General features: G+C 37.5%; 1 protein-coding gene across 4 annotated transcripts; it reads right to left on the bottom strand.

Moving 5' to 3' along the window:
- Window positions 1-517: 517 nt before the first annotated feature.
- LOC147504180 (phospholipase A I-like protein) lies at window positions 518-20,695 on the bottom strand. 4 transcript variants are annotated; one of them, XR_015192999.1, is made up of 18 exons: window positions 20,072-20,685; window positions 18,789-18,936; window positions 18,579-18,657; window positions 18,305-18,458; window positions 17,997-18,206; window positions 17,672-17,917; window positions 17,413-17,575; window positions 17,069-17,329; window positions 16,852-16,973; window positions 16,390-16,551; window positions 16,057-16,249; window positions 15,692-15,828; window positions 7,376-7,514; window positions 5,800-6,006; window positions 5,229-5,706; window positions 4,929-5,145; window positions 4,170-4,409; window positions 518-1,199 (listed from the first exon to the last, which is right to left on the bottom strand). XR_015192999.1 is itself a non-coding variant. In XM_086557235.1 (18 exons), the coding sequence occupies exons 1-18, from the start codon at window positions 20,612-20,614 to the stop codon at window positions 756-758; spliced, it is 3,993 nt and encodes a 1,330-aa protein (XP_086413361.1). In that variant the 5' UTR covers window positions 20,615-20,695; the 3' UTR covers window positions 518-755. The 4 variants fall into 4 exon arrangements, 3 of the variants coding, with proteins under 3 accessions (XP_086413361.1, XP_086413362.1, XP_086413363.1); XM_086557235.1 differs by having other exon boundaries at window positions 4,170-4,259; window positions 20,072-20,695; XM_086557236.1 differs by having other exon boundaries at window positions 518-1,296; window positions 4,170-4,259.
- Window positions 20,696-21,384: the final 689 nt, after the last annotated feature.

Genomic DNA, 21,384 nt, shown 5'->3' with positions numbered 1-21,384 from the left:
GAATCTTTGATACCTCCCATATGAAGGTATCAACACTTTGAAACATCCCTATTCTTCTTCAAACCACTCATACTCTAGCTCAAATTTCCATGGAACTTACATACGCAAACAAGTATAGCCATAAGTGAAATTTTGGAGTCAATATGTTGCCTCCAGAGATCTTGAAGTCCTGTTGCTTTAATAGGGCGAATGACTAATCTTGGTTCCTTACTGAAAAACTAGAAACTTGTATACTAAAGGAGGAGAGAGTGGAAGTTATGGTTAAAGCCACGCGCAGAGGTCACTTTCAAGGAACCGAATGATACTTAAGGACCAGTTGGCTAATTCCCTGTTACCATTAATAAGAAAACAAAACCAGCGACTTAGTGAATTATTGTAGCATTTAGAAGGGAAATGGGAAATACCACCTCACATAAAGAACTAATAAATATTTATTGTAGGCATGGACTAGTAGCAGAATACCTTGAATAGCCTGAAAGCTCTTAAGACAGCTTGCTTGGTTGAAGAAATTTGGATCTCAGGGTAAAACCATTGTACATTCATTTCAATGTTTATATTAAGAGATTACACACATTACTACAATGAGTAATCAGGATAAGCCGGGTACATAAACTTATTCATTCTCAGCCTCAAAATGGGTAAAACAACCCTCGTTATTTTCTCACTAATATAATGGCTACATGTATTATTCTCTCTTCCTCTTGGTATTTACTCTTTCTTTCACATTTCTTTGGTGTATTATGTCAATGTACAAACTACGGTATATTGGGAAGATGGCATGAATACCTCAGCTTTGGATGCAAGTGGAGAGCATGTTGAAGGGCGACATCCACTCTTGCTCCTTCCCGGAAGAGTGCATCGTATAAATGGGACACAAACTTGGATAACTCTTCTTCCTCATCTACCCAACCATATGAATGTTCCCCGCCTTTCTCCAAGTCGCTGTCTTCCCAGTCACTCACTGGACTAGAAGGTTCCACTTCTTCATCATCTGCATCTTCATCCCCAATCTCAAATCTTCCAGTCTCCAAATCTTTGAACTCTCCTGACCCATGAAATGTTGTCAACTGCATTTCTGGTGGTTCAATTGATGGAGAAATAACAGTTTTTGCACCAGAATCTAGAAAGGCCTTGACTAAACTTGGACAAGGACCATATGTTCCAGTGCATATTATTATCCTATCCCTCCATGCTCCAACCTGGAGAATTCAAAATGGTCACAACAGGCTGAGAACAAGCAGAAACTACCATTACTGAGTAAGATATTTAAGGCAGCCACTTTCAACAATTTGGTACCTGAAATGTGAAGGAACCATAAACATTGAGAACAAAGGGAATTTGACCTTTTCGCAGTTTCTTAACCTAATGATAAAAGGGCATTCTGCTGGTTTTCAGGTGATGAACAGTATCTAGAGTCGATTTTATTTTCCAAGAACTAGATTTTACTTTTGGCCTTTTTCTAATGTACTAATATTATCTTTAATCTAAGAGTCTAAGTTGATTGACCACATAAACTTACACAAATCAAGGCATAGGAAACAAATAATCTAGGGTAGACTACAAATACATAACTTTTTATCCGAAATAATAGCTTTTGCAATTGAGTGACTATTATACCTACTATACAAAATAAATAAATAAATAATACAACAATATATTTAAAATAGAAAGCAGTTGGAACAACCCATGGATGCAGCAGTTTTTTTTTGTCTATTTTTTATTTTATGTTTGTTATTTATTTTTACCGGTGACATGTGTATTTTATGTAGAGCTATAATATCAACAATGTAAGATGAGGTATGCCATGAAAGTAAAATGAGAAAACTGCCACTTAGAACAAGACCACCACCAACAAGAAACTACATGAGCAAGGAATCCCATTGGACCATAAAGTTGGCAAAGGGTGTGTCCCTCAACTCCTCCAAAACTTCGAACAAAGAAAAATTAGACCTTTGATCGATATAACAATCCCCTCTGGTATAGACGTCACACAATCATCAAAGAGTCTCCTATTTCTTTCCATCCACAAAAGAAAAAGAGATGTGATAGGGGATCACCAGGCCTGATACCTCTAGAACTCTAAAAGAACCCGTCGGTGGCCCACTGATCAGGATAGAAAAGGAAGTCGAAGAGATACATCTCCTAATTCACTTTCGCCACTTCCAACCAAAACCGATCTGCCTTATCACGTAATCTAGAAAATCTCAACAGACATAGTCATACGCAGATCAAATTTGCACAATAGACAAGGGCTACTTCTAACCCGCCTATCCTCAATAGCCTCCTTGACAACCAACACCCCATCGAACATCTGATGACCACTAACAACAGACCCTTGTTCCTCTGCGATGAGATTACCAATCACCCCCTTCATTCTCGCAGACAAGACCTTAGAAATCATTTTATACACTGATATCTTCAGCCCTCTATTTTAGGGATAAGCTTAATAAAGGTGTTGTTCAAACTATTAGACAAAAACAATATCATGAAAACCTCAGAGTCTGTCTCCATCACATCCTCTCTCACAATTTCCAAACATTTCTTAAGAAAATTAGTGTTGAAACCCATCCAGGCCTGACTAAATATCATTCCCCAAAGCAGTACGGCAGGATCATGGTCTGAGATATTAAGGAATGAGAATATACCTGAAGACGTGGTTTGTTCCCATATTTCTTGTTTGTGAAAGTAACTAAACATGAACTCAAAAGTGAAGTTACTCAGTTCAAGCAAATGTTACTATAACAACACTTAAAAGAAAGTAGAAGTTGTTTTAAAGAGATTAATGAATATCATGGGAGGAAATCAAGGATGCATTAGGATGAGATATTATAGACAATGTAACGTAGATTGAACAATTGGCGGAAGCCAACAAACGTTATGAAATCGATACTCTAAAAAGTCTCTCTTTTATTTAATCTCTTTCAATAACATAAGACATCAACTACTGAAAAACCCTACTTACAAGCCCTTATTTATACTAGTTGACAACAAAGCAAAGCCAATTAAATTAAGACATAAGGCTGCTACTAATTAAAACAATTCATATTGGACCAACTAAATTATATGGGGGCTCACCGCTCACCTAGTGCATGCAACCCATGAGCTTGAATTGACTATGACCTGACTCATGTCCACATCACAATGCCCTTTCTCCAAAGGTAAGATGGAGAGTGAAACATTTACCTAAAGCAATTGTTTAGGTACTTTCGAACGACAATAACTGGAGAAACTTTGAAGTGAAAACGAAGGAGATAGACAAGGTGACAATGAAGGTGAAAGAAACTAGATTGGATTAGTCAAAGGCGGAGGGGGTGTTGCTTGCTTTTATCTAGTGGGATTTCCTTTTGTAAGAAATTGAATATAACTGTCATCATATAACTATACTGAACTGTCACCCCCAGCAATGCAATGCTTATCAATAATAATAATGATAATAAATGTATTTTTTTTTTTTAAAAAAGAAAAAGAAAAAGGAGATTACATCCATCCTCTGTCAAAGATGTACACAAGTTGGTAAAAACAATTGAACATATTTGTCGAGAATTAAGGATGTATTCAAAGGCTACCAGCTTTCACATGATCAACCTCTTCCTTTCTCCTGAACATCTGTTCTAGAGGTACAAAGACATGGGTTGCTTATTCAAACAGGGCCACCTCAAGAATAGGTCTTCTCACCAGGATTGAAACAAAAGTAGGGGAGGCAAAACCTAAAAACTCAAGCTTCCTCATTCCATAATTATAATACCCTTCAAGTAATACTATTAGAGGTCTGCGTGAGTCATTAAATACGTGGGACACTTCGCCCACACGAAGGGTTGGGAAATGTCCCTCATTGGGGGGGAGGGGGGCTTAATCCCCACGACCCGTGTTTTTGAGGTTTTCCATATTGTAAACAGGCTATTTTCCTATATAAGAGGTGTGAGAGAAGGTCGAAACTAATTAAGAGTTTAAGACGTACTCTCTTTTCTCTCTAAACTTTCTTCTTCATTAGCAATAATATAATCTTACTAATACAAAAGAACTTACAAAGACTATTGCAAGATATTGTAAAGCACAATGAATAACACCCAAACACAAGCACTAGCTGATCAGGACATTAAGGGATGGGAAGCAGTGAAGTAAATCAGTTAACTAATATGCCAAAGGAGATGGGAGATGAGCAAAAGTACCATCCAACGAACATCATCCGGTGTTAAGTGCATCGATGGCACGGTTCGACGAAACATAAACGCCCCAATTTCTTTGTCATCTTCCATTACCTTCAAATGCCATAATAAAAACAACTTGTTATTGTTTGCATTTATGGCTGTGGTTGTTTACCTTGTGAATTCGGAAAAGTTTCCTGATCAGATTTTAATTAAACGGAGGTTGATTTAAGAGCTTGATAGGTGGTTTCACCACCAAAATCCCTACAAAGAAAATGCAAATTCAGCTAAAATTTTGCAGTTTTGAAATGGTAGCAAAGTTCAACTAAATATACTTCTTCTTTGGCAAGGATTTAGTGGGTGGTGAAACCACCTAAAAGACTTTCCATCATCCCCTTCTTTTAGTTAAAATCTCACAAGGAAAGTTTTACAGATTTGTAAAATTATAGAGCAGAGCAGCAACAAGAATACAAGTTTTGGTACTTTGGTCAATGGTACTTTGGTAAAGAATACAAGTTTTGAGTAGAGTGTAAACAATCTTATGGTTAGATTGTAGAGAGAGGAAAACAACACTCTACTTAAATGAATAGTATTCAAGGGTATGGAAACCAAGGAAAACAACACTACTTAAATGAAGAGTATTCATTTTCCTCAAATAACTGGAGGAGGTGGAGCAACATCTCCCCTTTGCTCTTCCTCTCCTTCTCTCTCACTATCCAGGAATCCTGATGAATGTGAACCTAACAAAGCTGCTAAATTATTAAATAAAAAAGAAATTCATACTTGAGTTTGTCTCCCGATATACCGATGGACGATACCCCCAACTTGGAAGTACGGCCTGTACGCAACCAAATCAGCGACAGTTAAAACCTTTGCTAGGGCTGATGTTTCCTTTCGGTTGTGACCCCTTGTCGTGGATAACAAACTAAATTTAACACTCCGTAAGAATCTATCTGCAAGCTCCCCAGGTTCAGCAACCACAAAAACATCATTCTGCCAACTGATAAATGGATACAAGTGGCTCAGAATTCATCTCAGACCAACATTTAAAAGTGGAAAAAGAAAAGCTACTGAGAGATCAACCTTAATACAGAACCAACCGCATCATTTTGAAGTGCCAAATGTACAACGCCTACTTGAGGAGCATTTTGCAGTTTCTCGAGCAATGATTGCACAGGAACTGAGAGATTCCTGGATCCTGAAGGAGATGGTGGCGAGCCAGGTACCTTCCCAGTCTGAAAACCATCCAAGCTTAGAGGGGGAACTAAATCGATTCGATTGATCCTCTGTTGGCCAACTTCAGGGCTGTAAAGAAGTGGGCTTGATGGAAAGCTTCCAGAAAACATAGGAGACGTAAACGGACTAGGAAATGTCGTGGCAGGCACTGCCTTTGAGAAACCCGACATCCTATTCATTAGGGATAGCTTTATACCAATACTTGTGCAAAATGACTCAAGAGACCGGGCATGATGACCAGCTCTTCCTAAATCAGGACTATGAGAAGCCTCAACAAGAAGTACCATACGCCTCCAACCTAATGATGGACTGTTCTCATTGAGCACTACAAGAAAAAAAAACGGATTCAATATGCTCACTTTGAATCGAATACAGACTGTAATGACTGATTGCGAAGAAGGGACGCATTTATACATACCCATACTTGAAAGCTTTGTTTTAGGGAAATGTTGGGACTTCAACTTCTCAGACCATTTTTCTTCATTCTGGTATGGTAGAAGTAATCTTTCACAAAGATTCTTGAAGGCCTCACAATTGCTTTCAATGTAATCCTGTGTTGCAGCTTCCAACTTCATCCAGATTGCAGGATCTGTTTCATCCAGCTCCATGCCAAAACGCTCATCAACTGCCACAATGACAACAAGACTCAAAACTACAGTTCTTTAACTTCAATGGCAATGGTCTGTCTTGCTTAAAAGTTAAAAGGATTGTGATATAGAAAGAACGATTAAATGAAACTTTATAATAAAATATTCAAAAGAACAAATAAAACACAAAAAAGCATCTGCTTCAACATCGGCATGTGGGTTACTATATATTTCTGTGACATCGCAGTAGCAACTCCACAGGAATCATTTTGTGATGTGTGGGTCATTCGACAATAAACTTTCAGCCTAATGTGTTCTGGGAATCTGGAGAAACGCTAAGTACCTTGTTAAACTACACTAGTAAACAAGGATATAAGACTAAGTAACATGGAGTCATGGACACTTCATATTCTTAAAAATATCCGTGTCGGACACACAAACACAATGTGCACACAACTTCAAACTAGGGTTTCTTCATCCCTAAAAGACTAACAAATTTATCTAGTGACATAGTTAAACCTCCTTGATATGCCATTTTCATAGTTATTTATTTGTAAGAACACATGTAAAATTTTCATAGTTATTTATTTGTACAGTCTTGATCCCAAGAAATAGATGTGTAACTAAAGTGAATTAATAGTGTTTTTTCTAACTAGCCGTGTCCCTGTGTCCTACTTCACGTGTCGCCAAGTCGGACACCAACATAAGCATCCCTGTCAATCTGATTTATATATAAGAACATTAAATGATATAACCGAATAGCATTTATGAAAAATGAACTATAAATTAGATTCAAAGGTCCTTTTTTCTTTATGGATAAAAAAATGAAGATCGGATAACTATTCTAAAACTAGGATGGTCGGAAACTGTACGGGAAGAAAATTTGTCCACTTTAGTAAAGATGCCTATTTTAATTTTTTAACACATCTCTTGGTCAGTGTCAGGCTGAGTAGCAAGGTAATTAAAATAATATCATCAAGTACTTTTCTAATTCAGAAGATCTGTAGAGCCAACCCCAACAAATCTTGAAAACATACTTTTAACATATTCAAAGTACGTAACAGTTTGCACCATTCAGACTTTATCTTCTTTTTATGTTGACTAACTCGGCTCAAGAGAAGCAAATAGTATTACATACCCTATAGCCAAACAGAGTGAGAAATCAGAAACACATGCACTCCTAAGGAATATTGCTAAGTTACATTGACACAAATAGGTGTGTCACGGAATGTCTGACATGGCGAAATATAAAAAATTGAGGTATATCACTTACACTATTTGTCCGACATGGACATGTTAATACGTATCCAATAAAGACTATTTTCAAAATATGGTGTGTCCATGTAACATAGAAATATTGACTGGTTGAGTTAGTTCATTGGTAAATGGTATGTCATTTCCACTTACCAGGGTTGAATCGAAAATATTGAATTTCAGGAAGCATAGGCAGCAGTGTATCCAGTGCTTCCTCCACCCGGTCCACTGAGCATGCACTTTCAATCAACACCTGACCAGTATCCAGATAACGCCACCCACCCTTGCGAGCCTGAAGTAATAATATACTCATTAGAAAATTAAATCATAAACTGTGACGATCTCCTACTATAACTTTCAAATTTATACTCATAGTGTTTAGACATCGATGGATACATTTATTTTACAATTAACTATTTTCCTAGCATGATGTGATGCAATTGCATTAAGTCTCACTAGATTATTACGTAAGTAACAAAACAATTTGTTTATAATTCCTACTGAAGAAGCACATTCAACAGGGCAATCAATCCATTTTCCACTGGTCTGAAGTGATCTCCGAGCAATAAAATTTATACTAAATTACCAGAAACAAGAGAAAAGCCTCTTCCCAAAAAGAATACACCAAAATATGTACTCTCCCCAAGTAAAAGATACTCCCCACAGAATACAAAGAGACCAGAATTGCTCCTTGCACCACAAGAATAACAAGCTTTCAAAGGATACAGTATTAATAATTAACATGTAACGAATATTGTATCAGTCCAAGCGGGGAAAAAGTACACGACTTCAGAGTTCAGAAGCTTGTACCCCTTGAGCAAATTCCAACAAAATGAGGGAATAAGTCATCGCTAAAGCACAGGGAAAAGACCGAGCTTTCCCAGACGCTAAAAGGTCTAAAAGCTAACCACCCAACTAGGAATGACCCAACACACCTAATGAATAAGAGTGCTACACTTTATAAGTGAAAGTTCACAAAAGGAACCCAGAAGAATGCATAATTATAGCCCATCATGGGCAGGTAATCTAGTCAATGTCAAAATAATCACATCTACACAAATGCTGCCATCGATAACAAAGGAACAACCCAAACTGCATCTATTAATATCAGAACTTGTACATTGTTGATGGACAAAAGCTCTTTCACGCAATTTCATTCTGGTAAACTTCTTTTTTAAACCCAAAACTCCCAGATGATTTTGACTAAAGAATTTTTGAAATGCAAAATACCTTTCAGCCTTATTTTTTCTACTTTTATATTCCGAATATGTTGGTCATAAGATTAAAGGAAACTCAAAGCATAAACAATTCAATAAAAAACAAATAACTAGGACCAAAGCACAAACGATTCAATAAAAAAAAAATCTAGAAGTAAATCTTTCTTTTTTTAAATCATAAAATTTAATGTATTTGAGATAAGTAAGAAATTTCCACACCTAGAAGTAGCCGGCTGCTACAACTAGGAACAGGACTCAATACCCAGGACCCCAAACATAAAATAGAACCCCAACAAGTTACACAAATCCCCCGCCAGTCACAACCCAGGAATCAGCTACCCCCATCCTGTTCACTGGTTTTGGTTGATTAGACTATGATATACGGTGGTTATTGCCTACAATGCTTAAGCGATCAAGAAGATACTAGTACTATTATTATTTTGACTGATAAACAACAATGTTTTATTAAAGAGCAGTGTGCTGGAGGGGGTCACACTACAACCCATTTTACAAGCAAATCAATTCAAAATACAACCATCATTACAGCTTCCCAGTTGAACATAACATCATCAAATCTAATGTGCTTCATAGCACCATAGACAAATACCCAATTCCAAACCATAGACTTGATGTTGCTAACTATGCCATCAAGTGACTCTTTCTTATCTTCAAAGAGCCTCATATTCCTCTCCAACCAAATCCCCCAGCAAATGGCGTGAAAGAGTATATCCCACATCAAACGACCAGCAGTGGAAAGTCTTGAACCATTTCCAATTCAAAAAGATACTAATACTTATAACAAGGAAACAACAAGACTGTTTATGGTATCAATTGTCAACGATTGCTTGCGATATTTTAGTCTTAGTGGGGTTTTGACATGAAACATACTCTGATGTAAGTGCTAATTAATAGATCCCCCGCCCCAACCTAATAATATTATAATACAATAAAATTTGATTACCCCCTGGTCTCTCATGGGCATGTTGAGATATCATGAGACGAGAAAGACAATGCATTGCTTGGAGCTTCTTTGCTGATCTAAAATCCTTTTATGTTCCACCAAAACTGCTCACTTTCATAATATAGTACTCTATTTGCTTGTTTTTCTTACAAGTGTGGTTTGCGAATAAAAAAAAAAGGTGTGGTTTGCGAATAAACAAAAAAGGGTGTGGTTTGCGAATAATTATCTCTTGAAGAGAATGCAAATAAGAAAGTACGTGAAGGTGGATGTAAAAAGTAGTAAAAGGGGACAATTTGATTTCAGTTCTTTAAGAATTTTGAGACCAGAACCATAAGCTTTTGTTGGTTTCAGACTTTCAAATTCGAGCTCTCAAATTATAGAAACAATAACTATAAATGAAGCTCCAAGTATTGCTGGTACTCGTTGGTTCTGGTTCGTAAATGAATTCTTAAATCTTAACTATAAAGAGCAACCCCTTTAAAGATGTCAAACATCACCCCCAAATACAAGGTTATTGTCTTAGTGAAGTCAAAAAGTAAAACATAACATTCAACTCACAAGGCAAAAACTTTGTCTTCTTGGAAGGTGGTCATGTAGAACTCTTAAAATCTTGCGGGAAAAGAATTATTTTCCCAAGTGAATAATGTGTTTTCTAAACAATCCAAACAAGGTAACATATCAAACATTTCACCATGGAAAACACACATGGGAAAAGGTAATGAAGGAAAGACAAACTCCAACTTATGAACCATGTCCAATTATATAAGAAAAATAGATCAACCTCGTTTCAGATAAAAACAAATTGAATATGTTTAGACTACATTAATACGACTTAAAATTCATTCCAGATAGATACAAAAAAAAATATGAAGAGAGAAATCTTGATCATACTTTATATGTTCATCCTTTGATGTGTATCCACTTCTTTTTCTTTGATAATGTCAAAAAAGATAGATATTTTAAAATACATCTAATGATCTTAGGTAGCAAAAAGCGATTCAATCCTACTATTCTACCACACATAAACTTAAATGACAAGAGTATCCCAAAGTACAAATGAAAGCTATACAACCCACTCCCGTCTGTAACTTCGACACCCACTAGCCCAATCGAACAAAGACTAGTTTGACGTCTTTCACAATCTGTGTATTTCTTTCTCCTTTGAAAATCCTCCAGTTTCTCTCCAACCATTAAGTACTGCACTAAGAAGATGATCCGCTAGCCACTTGGACTTGGTCGACAAAGCATCCAAAGGCAATTTCTTCACCAAGGCTTCTCTAACATTTAAAGGTGGAACCCAAGGTTCACGGAATGAGAATAAAAAAAATGATATGATGCATATTATGTGATTATCAACACGTTGTCATCCAAATGTCCATTTCGCATCATATCAGAAGTTTCCTATTATTTTAGTTTATAATTGAGTTTAACTTAATTGTTTTTAGTATTCCATATATTATCAGGGAATCCTTTTGATTTAGTAACTCCTCTTTGGCATAAGATTGATATGCTAGTTGCCAATTTGTGTTTGACTTCTAATTTCTAATTGAAACCTTATGATAGTAATATAGGGTTTTAAGCCATAGAATTCATTAGTTTTTGTGAGTTCATAAACTTAAGTGTTTGAAACTTTGAGGGTTTAATCCTGTCTATCCCCTACTGATGAATTTTAGGGTTTTGATTATTTTAATTGAGTTTTAATAGTGTTTTAGTGTCCTCCTTTAGTTTTAGTTTTGTCTTTTGTTTAATATATTGGTGTTCATCTTACTTTCTGCTTCCACAAAGTGAGTTTTCATCAGAATCATTCCAATTGGAATCCGGCAATGTGTATCCACTTTCATTAAAATGACTGTGAGAGCTGAAGGGCATACCAAAATATCCTTAAACATTAATCCAATTTAAGTCCGACAAAGAGCATGTCCAGAGCAAAGGTGTATCAACTGTTGTTCATCCCTTTAACTACTAATACTCGCTGGATGAGCTGGATGATATCCATTGGATCTGACTTCAATTGGTTCCAACTTCCAAAGTTATCTTTTGAAGACCCAATTCTTTTTTGTTTTTTTTTTTCGATCGGTAAAATTCAATTCATTAGTAATAACATAAAGATATAGTGTTACAAATAATAGGCGAAGTAGCAAGGAGCAACTAAATGCCCAAGCGGATCCCCCATGCCCGGTTACAAACCCTTTTATAGTACAAGGGTATCCCAATTACAAATAATGTCTTGGTAGGTCACCCCTTTGAAACATGGGTTAGCACATGCCCAATCGTGTAACTCCTCTTTGAAACCACTACCTTGTGGATGTCTTTTTCTAGTTGCTCAAATATTCTTGTGTTCCTCTCCTTCCACAAGTTCCAAACAATAGCTAATAGCTCTAGGGAGGTGTTCCGCAATCCATGATGCTTTGTTAGAAAGTGGTTGTAGTATAAGTTTACTACTTAGTGTTTCCTTGATGTTAGAAAGTGCCCTCCAAGGTTTAAGGAATGATGAGAAAAAAGAGTCCCAAATATTCTTCAAAAAGGCACAAGTAAGAAGGGAATGATCCACATTCTCCTCACTCACTTTGCAAAGTGGGCAAACATTGTGGAGTTGCATACCTCTTCTATTCAAGAAGTCAATAGTTTTAATTCTCCCCAAGAAAGCAAGCCAACAAAAGAAAGCCATTTTAAATGGAATCGAATCCGCCATATCTTTTTGTAAGGAAAGTTATGAATTATCTCTTCGTCTTCTAGGTTGTGCAAAGCATACTCCTTAGGCAACACATAATAGAACGACCGCACCGAGAACTCCTCTTTGTTGTCCCACAACCAATTCCTTCTATCCACCTCACCAAACTTTTCCCCCTCCTTATAAATACTAGCCAAAAATGATTCATAGGATTCAAGTTTCCAATCAACTCACAGTCCACTTAAAGTCACATTCCACTCAACTTTTTGTTTCCCTCATTCCATGTAATCTGACACCATGAAGATACCACTAAAACTCTCCTTCAATGATACCACTAAAACTCTCCTTCAATGATACTTCACCTACCTAAATGTCTTCCCAAACTGAAATAGATTCTCTGGTGCCGGGTGTATAAGGGTGTATAGGTGATACCTTTGACAAACTTATTCCATCCATCCACAATGCCCCTCCAAAGAGTATTTCCATAAGAATTTGAAGATTCCTTCACGATCCATTTAGTAGCCCCCTCACCATATTTGTCCACCAGCACCCTTCGCCACAAATGCCCTTCATCCTCTCCAAATCTCCACAACCATTTTTCCATCAATACTTGATTCGTGAATAAGATGTGCTTGCATGCCAAACCTCCCTCATCGTTAGAAAGACAAAACCGGTCCCACTTCACAAGATGAATTTTCTTTTCTCCACCCACACTTCCCCATATAAAACCCCTAAACAACTTCTCTAGTTTCTTCACAACCATCCAAAGAATAGGGAACAAAGAGAGAAAGTAGATAGGGATATTAGACAAAGTGGACTTGACCAAGGTACATCTCCCGCCTTAAGAAAGGCATTTAGACTTCCAGCTCGCAAACCTCGGAGCAACTTTTTCAAACACCTTCAGCCAAACAGCTATGGACTTGCTTCTAGCTCCCAATGGCAATCCCAAATAGGTCGTCGGCAACATCTCAACCTTACATCCCAACACGGCAACACATATGCAATTCCCATCAAGCTATCCACTTCCCCAATGCCATAAGGGATGGACTTGGACAAGATGATTTTCAATCCGAAGCATAACTCAAACCAAGCAAAGAGATTTTTTTATGCTAATAGCTTTCTCCATCGTGGCACTAGCAAAGAACATGGTGTCATCCGGAAATTGCAAGTGAGAAATAGAAATAGCCCCCTCCTTATTAGAGGCTTTTAACCCATCAAGGAGACCCTCATCCACCAAAGACGATATCATCCTACTAAGTACCTCGGTCCCCATAATAAACAAAAAAGGTGAAAGAGATCACCTTGTCTTAATCCTCTCAAGCTTCGGAAAAAGCCATGTGGAACACCATTGATAAGTATGGAGAAGCGAGCCATAGAGATACAAACTCGAATCCATCGTCTCCATACAACTCCAAATCCCATCTTGTCCATGGCAAAATCAAGAAAGTTCCAAGAGATGTGGTCAAAGGCCTTCATAAAGTCCATTTTAAAAATCATACCACCTCCCCCATCTTACTCTTTGAATCCACAATCTCATTTGCTACCAAGCAACAATCAAGTATTTGTCTCTTTTTAACAAAAGCATTTTGAAAGTTAGAGATGATTCCCCCCATGACCGTCTTTAATCTTGTAGCAAGCACTTTGGTAAGAATCTTGTATGTAGACCCAAGGAGACTAATTGGTCTATAATCTTTGAGATCCTCGGGCCCTTCTTTTTTGGGGATTAGTGTGACAAAAGTTGTGTTAATCTGCCAATCAAGATAGCTATCACCATGGAATTCCGTCACCATTCTCATAACATCTTCTTTTACAAAGTTCCAACACCTTTTGAAGAAAACAATAGGAAACCCATCCGGACCACCTAGCTTATCAACGGCCTCCTTCACCTCTTCCTTGAGCAAGGGAGCCTCCAATCTCTCTCTCTCCTCACTAGAGATTCTATCAAGGTGTAGTTCTTCCAATCTTGGCCTCCACCTACTAGATTCATGATAAAGGTTCTTGTAGTAGGCCACAACAAGGTTAGCAATAACCATGTTATCCTCTTCAAGAACGTTCTCGATGCAAAGCTTGGACAAATTGTTAGTTCTACCCTTTGCCTTTGCCATCATGTGAAAAAAATTTGTGTTTCTCTCCCCCTCTTTCACCTCCTCGACTCTAGACTTTTGCCTCCATGAAGTCTCCTCCAATAAAAGAAGAGAAACAAGATCCTTCTTAAGTTGTTTCCTCTTCATTCTCTCCTCATTAGATAATAACTCATCCTCCTCCTTCCAGTCTAGTGCGGTCACCTCTTCCAATTTCGAACATATCTTTGTGTCCACCCTTCCAAAAAATTCTTTCTTCACCCTAAGTTTTTCTTGAAGACAATTCAATTTCTTCCATAGCATGAACCCCGCTTTACCATTGAAGTTGAAGGATTTCCACCACTCCTCCATCAAAGGAAGAAGATTTTCCTCCTTAAACCACATTGTCTCGATTTTGAGTGGCCTAGGACCTCCCTCTTTTGGTTCACACTGCAAAATAAGTGGCCAATGATCCGAAATAGGTCTTGGAATCTTGTGAAAAGACTCCTTAGGGAACCTCTCCTCCCATTCCGGTGCTACCAGGAATCTATCAATTCGACTCATGGATGGGTTCTCCGACCCTCTAGACCAAGTGAAGCTCCCCCCACTCATAGGAATGTCAATGAGACAATTTCTATTTATGAAGAGTGTAAATTACCTCATGAATCTATCCTCCCCCATCCTGCCTTTTCTTTCCCATAAGAATCTAATTGCATTAAAATCACCTCCAAGACACCATGCATCCCCACACCACCCCCTCACATCTTCCAACTCCATCCAAAAATCTTCTTTTAGAAAGTACGCAACCGGCCCATAGACATTGGTTAACAAGCACCAATTTTGATTCTCTCCCCACCTACAACGAACCCACAAAGAGAAGTCCCCCTCTAGCACCTCATCCACCTATAAATAGAATTATAATACTAGGAACCAAAACCAAATGAAAATTTTCAATTTAGTTTTCATTCTGGGTTTTTGATATCCATCGACACCCTTAGCAACGAAGTGTGGAGCATTCTTAAGGAAATTATTGCACCTAGACGAGGTTCTTCATTTAATCTTCTTTTTTTACAACATTCCTATGTAGTCAAACACATCGCTTGGGCGAATCAAAATGTCAAGGGTGCCAAAGGTTAACAGCCTATGAAGTAAGTACACAACCACATACTCCACAACATGAAAAATCTAGAATATGTAAGACGAGAGACACGGGGACAATATGTATAACAATATTGCATAATGATACAACATTATGAGTTAAGTCGTATAGCATAATCCTTAAAGATTCAAGATTAATTACCATATACAAAACTCAGAAAACGTCATGCTCATAACCTACATAGCCAAGGGCAGGGATATGATCCTCATTTTACAATAGTAAATTAAACGTAGATTGAGTAACTAAGAAGTAAGTTTTAATTCTTATTGAGGACTAAACATGTCATACATCTTTCTGTAGCAGCTAATTACTAAAAATTGCTGTCTAGCATCTGAATATAATAAGGATACAGAAGTGTTTCTCATTATTATTCGAAAGCAGGAGGGTTGATAACTAATTACCTTTGTTCGAACAGAACCACATCCAATAGAAACTAAACAGTCAATTCTGGTATCAGGCCATAGAAGTTGTGCTTCTCTTATGGCAAAAATAGTAGGGTTATTTGCCACAATCGCCCCATCTTGCCAGCGGTTTACATCTGGAAAACCAAAGCTAATATATCACAAATATAACTTATCCAAAAAAAAAAAGGTTCAAGCCAACAATACTCCAGAGGTAACTACTGTGTTCTACTGTATTTTAACTTAAGAACCAATGAAGGACCAAAGGGTTAAAATTCAAAAGAGTATAGAGACCAAGAATGAAAGTTAACTAACCAAGACCTTACAAAAGAAAGTGAATTAAACGAATAGTAGTATCAATATACCATCAGAAAAATCATCCAGATAATATGGAGCAGCAGATGATGCTCTTATAGCCTGCCATATATGATGCTTACAGCTTCCAATACAAGCACTCCGTTTAAATCTAGCTTGACCAACAGCACCAGTACCAAGCCCCCAATTCGTAGATGGAATCTCTGTTGTTCCCATAGGTGTCTCTATGGTGCCAATAGGATACTATAATATAAACCAAGCAAAATGATAAGTAAACACCAAAAAAGACAAATTACGAATGCACATCCCATATCATGTGATATATCAGCAAATTAATACTAGTAATAAATTTAAAAAATAACTTAAAATAGCTCTGAAGATACCTGATAATTACGGAACACAAAAGGCTGAGCTGGCATCAGGCTGACCAGTGTTGATACAACAAAAACTTTTGGGATGCTTTTCACAGCTGATTCTATTAAAAGATCGCCATCTTCATCAGCACACATTTCTTTTAACAACTTCTCAAACTGATCTGCACTGTGCTGCAAGACATTTTACTGTAAGTGATTTTCAAGCCTCCGTCATAAATCTCAATCTCAGATAAAATTCATCAATAGAATTTTCAAATACTATACATTACTCTTTCTCCAGCTCTTATATTACAAGTTCATGGTATACAAAGATAAAGTATAGATGTAGAGCTTAATATTAAAAAATTATTTTTAAGGATTCCAGCAGATAGAGTTGTGAAGTTACACGATTCCCACAAGATGTTTAGTCCTTTTAAAAAAATTAATACCCAAACACAATTAGAATCGCCAAATACCAATACTCCGACATACTTTGGAGCCATGGACGACAACTCTAAAACTTTGTGATGAACTTTTGTAAAGTTGATCCAACTTCTCTCTCCAAGTTGCAGCTTCATTGTCCTTAAAGACAGGTTCAGCAAACACCAGTTTCCCTGAGAAATCACAATGTAAAAACAGAAAACCTAAACAAACAGAAAACCTAAACAAACAGCTCGAGACATATCAGCATAATGTACTATTTACATACCAAGCTTCTTGTATATCTCCTCACACTGGTCCAAGGTCATTTGTTTCACGCCGAGAGCAACAGCAAGCATACCTCCAGTTGACGTCCCACATATAAGGTCAAACATCTCATGTATACGCTTCCCAGTTCCGTCTTCAATTTGTTTAAGCATCTGGACAGTTGCCAAACCTTTCATACCACCCCCGTCCATTGAGAGGATGCGCAACCCTTGCTTGGCAACTGGCTTCCCTTTTAGTGCTCGTCGCAGACTCTCATTCTCACCTAATAAGAACAAAGGGAATATGTGGAATTAAAACTAAAAAGGAAGTCAGACTACACATCAGCATAAGAATTTGGGAACAGACCAAGAATTGCCAAAGCACGGGCAGCAGCTTTATTTACACGTGACTCAGGTGCAACCATCAAGTGCAGTAAAAGTTCACGCAAACTTTCAGATGTAACCAAAACACGGCGGTTCTCCAAAGAGAATGCCAAGTTACCAACAGAAAGTAGAGCCAATCTTTGCACCTGGTGGTATATAAATTCCAACATAACATAGATCAAAGTAAGAACAAATATCAAGCTATCAACACGAGAAATCATAACGTTGTTGTAGTAACTTGCCTCTGTATTTTTGTGAGCACATAATACTTTTAATGATCTCAATACATCTTTAGTTAACATCTTTTGAGCTACACTATCAGAGGCAAAAGCTAAGTTGACCACAACTTGCAACACTGAGATCACTTCCTCAGGAACAAGAGACTTCAGTACTGATTCAATGGGCTGCATAATGTCGGACTTTATCAATTGCATTGCCACGGCAACATCTGCAGCAAGTGATGAAAGGGCAGAGCATGCTTGTTCAACCTGTCAGGAACAGAAATTTACAGACCAAGGCCGAAAAACCACAGATATGGAACAAATGAATATAGAGCTATCTACATACCACATGACGGTTGCCACTACTTATCATACTGATGAGCTGTCGCACAGCATTCTCGTCTTTACCAACAAAAGCGCGGTTTCCATGATCTTGCATGATTTTTGCTAGTGCAGACGCTAACAGAGGGTGATGACAAGATGAAAATCGGAAAATGAGAGAGAAGAAAGAACTCAAGTTGTGTCTAGACGCAATAAAGTAGGAAGTATTCTCTGTCTGCAATCACCACAAAATAAATTAATAAATAACTAACTAATTATCAGGCAATTCAAGCTGCATAGGTGAGTCTAACTAACACTTCATGATATATTTACCTCTATTTGAACATTTACAGATTTCAAATTATCATCTGCCTCAATTCTAATGTTTGCAAGAGACAAATGGCGTAGCTTGTGCAAGGGTAATATCTCAGGTAGGAACTCTAAAGGATTGCCAAAAAGCCTAAGAACACATAGCTCAGACATCGCCCTGTCATCAAACTGAATATAAACATTAGATCTAGCGAGAAATGTCTGAAACACTACAAGCAAAATTGAGAAGCTATCAAGTGAAAGAAAAACTCGAGATGTTAATTGCTTATTCAATGACCTGAAGTCAAGAAGAGGGCGGACCAACTTGTTATGCTCCAAAGATAACTCCACCAGTCCAACACACTGCCTGAGCTCAACTGCTTATACGTACTGAATGAGATCATGAAAATGAACAAAAAGCATAGTAAGACCAAATCAGTCTAGCGTCGAACAATTGAACAAGTCAGAGTTAACAAATTCCCGAGCAAAGAGCAAACTCCAAGTTTACCAGGAACAGAAACGAGAAAGTTGTAGTCGACTCGGAGAACTTTCAGATTTTTCAGCTCACCAAGCTCCGGTGGCAAGACTGACAGCTTATTATTTTCGAGATACAGTTTCTCAACCAGTGGCAGCTGAGTTAACTCTACAGGCAGCACCTGACAATATGTCCAAGATCAAGCTTAGAGAAAAAACTCCAATAATTGCAACACTTAAAAATGAAATATTTCATGTGGAAGTGATGCACTAGTTCTTTGCTTTCTCGGTTCCCACGTTATTTTATTTTACAAGAAAAATCAAAACTAACGATTCATTTTAATAGGTTATAACAAGATATGAAAGACTCCACATGACCACATGTCAGTCATAACAAGAGATATAGACGAAGAGAAAGAGAAGAGTTAATAAGATTTTATTTGTTTTAGCAAAATAACAAAATGAGTGGCGAGGGCTACAATTAAATATCTATCCCCTTAGCTAGGCCAATGACGGAAGTACTAACTAGGCGCTACGGTTAGCATAGGCGACACTTGAGGGCGAGCCTAAGCAGCCTTAAGTGCTAGGGGTCAGCCTGGACGCTAGGCGATGGGCCAAGGTGCAGTAAAAGCTGTAACAATCCACCACATACAGTCTCCACTTAGACACCCAATGCCCAAACCCCATAATGGGTTTAAAGATTCCCCAAGAAGACCTCAACGTTAGTATGTGATGGATCAATCATTAGTACATATCCAGGATCTAGGACACCCTGGTGTTAGCATACCCGCTCACTGGCTAGGCGCCTTCCCAACATAACCCTATATCTTGGGGAATGGGATGTTGTCCTCTATCATAGATATACAGTAATAACCTCCCCGTTCATATACATATGGTAATGATGTATCATTAACTAATGTCGAGGACTTTGGACTATTGAGGAAAACATGAAACCCATGATGGACTTTTTGGCTTTTCCTCAAAATGCCTCAACACTAGTACGTGCTAAATCATCACTATACAGCACACACCTATCTGTCTCCTAGAAACAAAAGTAGGAAAATGTCATTAAGATCCATATAACTAACCAAATTGCATTGCCCTTCATAAGTGCCAACATTTCTTGTAGAACATCTTTTCCAGTACTTTGTCACTACATAAGCTAGTAAAACCCTCGTACATTTCTTAATAAAGCTCAAACTTAATGTCTTTGTTTCTTATTCATATATAATCAAGATATGATCAACATGAAATTAAAGCCTAATCCAACACAAATAAGAAGAATGCACATTAAATTCATCAAGAACCACAACTCACCGACAAACTGCACCCACAAAGACTCAAAACAGTAACAGTCTTCCAATGCTCAGCAAAACCAAAGAACCTATTATCCCCACTTCCAACACCCACAGCCGCGGCGGCATTAGATCGAATCAATCGAATCAAAACACCAATCCCATCACTCTGCTGACCGGACAAATTAGTCTTAAACATCTGAACAACTCTCAACGGCTCTCTCCTTTTCCTAACCTTCATATCAACACACACTTGTCTCTCATCCACATCCACATTATCTTTATTATTATTAATTAGATTAATGATAACTGAATCTTCTAAAGGTGGAAGAGCAACCATTAACTGAGACTGAAGTCTTAATGCGACTTGATCCTCGTCATCACCTGCGGACCAATCCAATTCAATTCTGAATCCTAATTCATTATTATTAATAGAAGTGACGTCGTCTGATGACGAGGATGATGTCGAAAATCTAAGACCGTCTTCTATGTTTTCATCGTCTCCGTAAAGTAATGTTAAATGGAATATTTCTGTTGATCTTTTCCATCCCAATCCCCATGACATTGTCTCAGAATCAACAATTCGGAGGAATGGAGAGAAGGGAAAGCGAAGTCAGGTGTCAAACTTGCTATTGGGCTCAAGGCCCATATACTAGTATACTGCGCAGTGGGGCGTGAGCGTAGTAGCATATTATTTATTTGACTATTTTATTATTATTTTATTATTATATTTATTTTTTTTATTTTCCTATTAATTTTTTATAATTAGACACAAGAAACTAAGGAAAATAGACTATATCATTGTCTAGTTTATCAAGTGTAACAATATTGTGTAACAATATTAATTGAATCTTTTGCTACGGTTATTTTATTAGCTGGAACCATCGATGGATTAACATGTGTAACACTTTTGGAAAAAATATATATGATTCTTCTATCTATCAATAACTAAATAAATGTGAAAAAGTAACCATTATCTCAAAGTCTGTAACACCTTCTGGAAGTTGTATGTGGCTACCAGAATTTGTTAAATGGAAGGGACTATTTGTGTGTATAGGGACCAAATGTGTATACACAAAGTGGGGAATGATCTCCTAAAGAACCGTTATCTCCATCCCATATGTTGAGCCATGTATTATTAACAAACAATCTATCTAAATTTGATACCATCCTGCTTCTATGCTTAAACACCACTAATTATTGAGGATAATGGCGTTGTAAGATAAGCCTGTATGTTCACACCCATTCACTGTGTTGAAAAATTCCTCCTTAGCTAATCTATTTGGTGTGGCCATCCTTTTCCAATATATAACTTAGCACATAGATTACCCCTAC

The sequence above is a fragment of the Coptis chinensis genome, chromosome 4 (assembly GCF_015680905.1).
Source record: "Coptis chinensis isolate HL-2020 chromosome 4, ASM1568090v1, whole genome shotgun sequence".
Classification (NCBI taxonomy): Eukaryota; Viridiplantae; Streptophyta; class Magnoliopsida; order Ranunculales; family Ranunculaceae; genus Coptis; species Coptis chinensis.
This window is presented reverse-complemented; position numbering and strand designations above follow the sequence as displayed.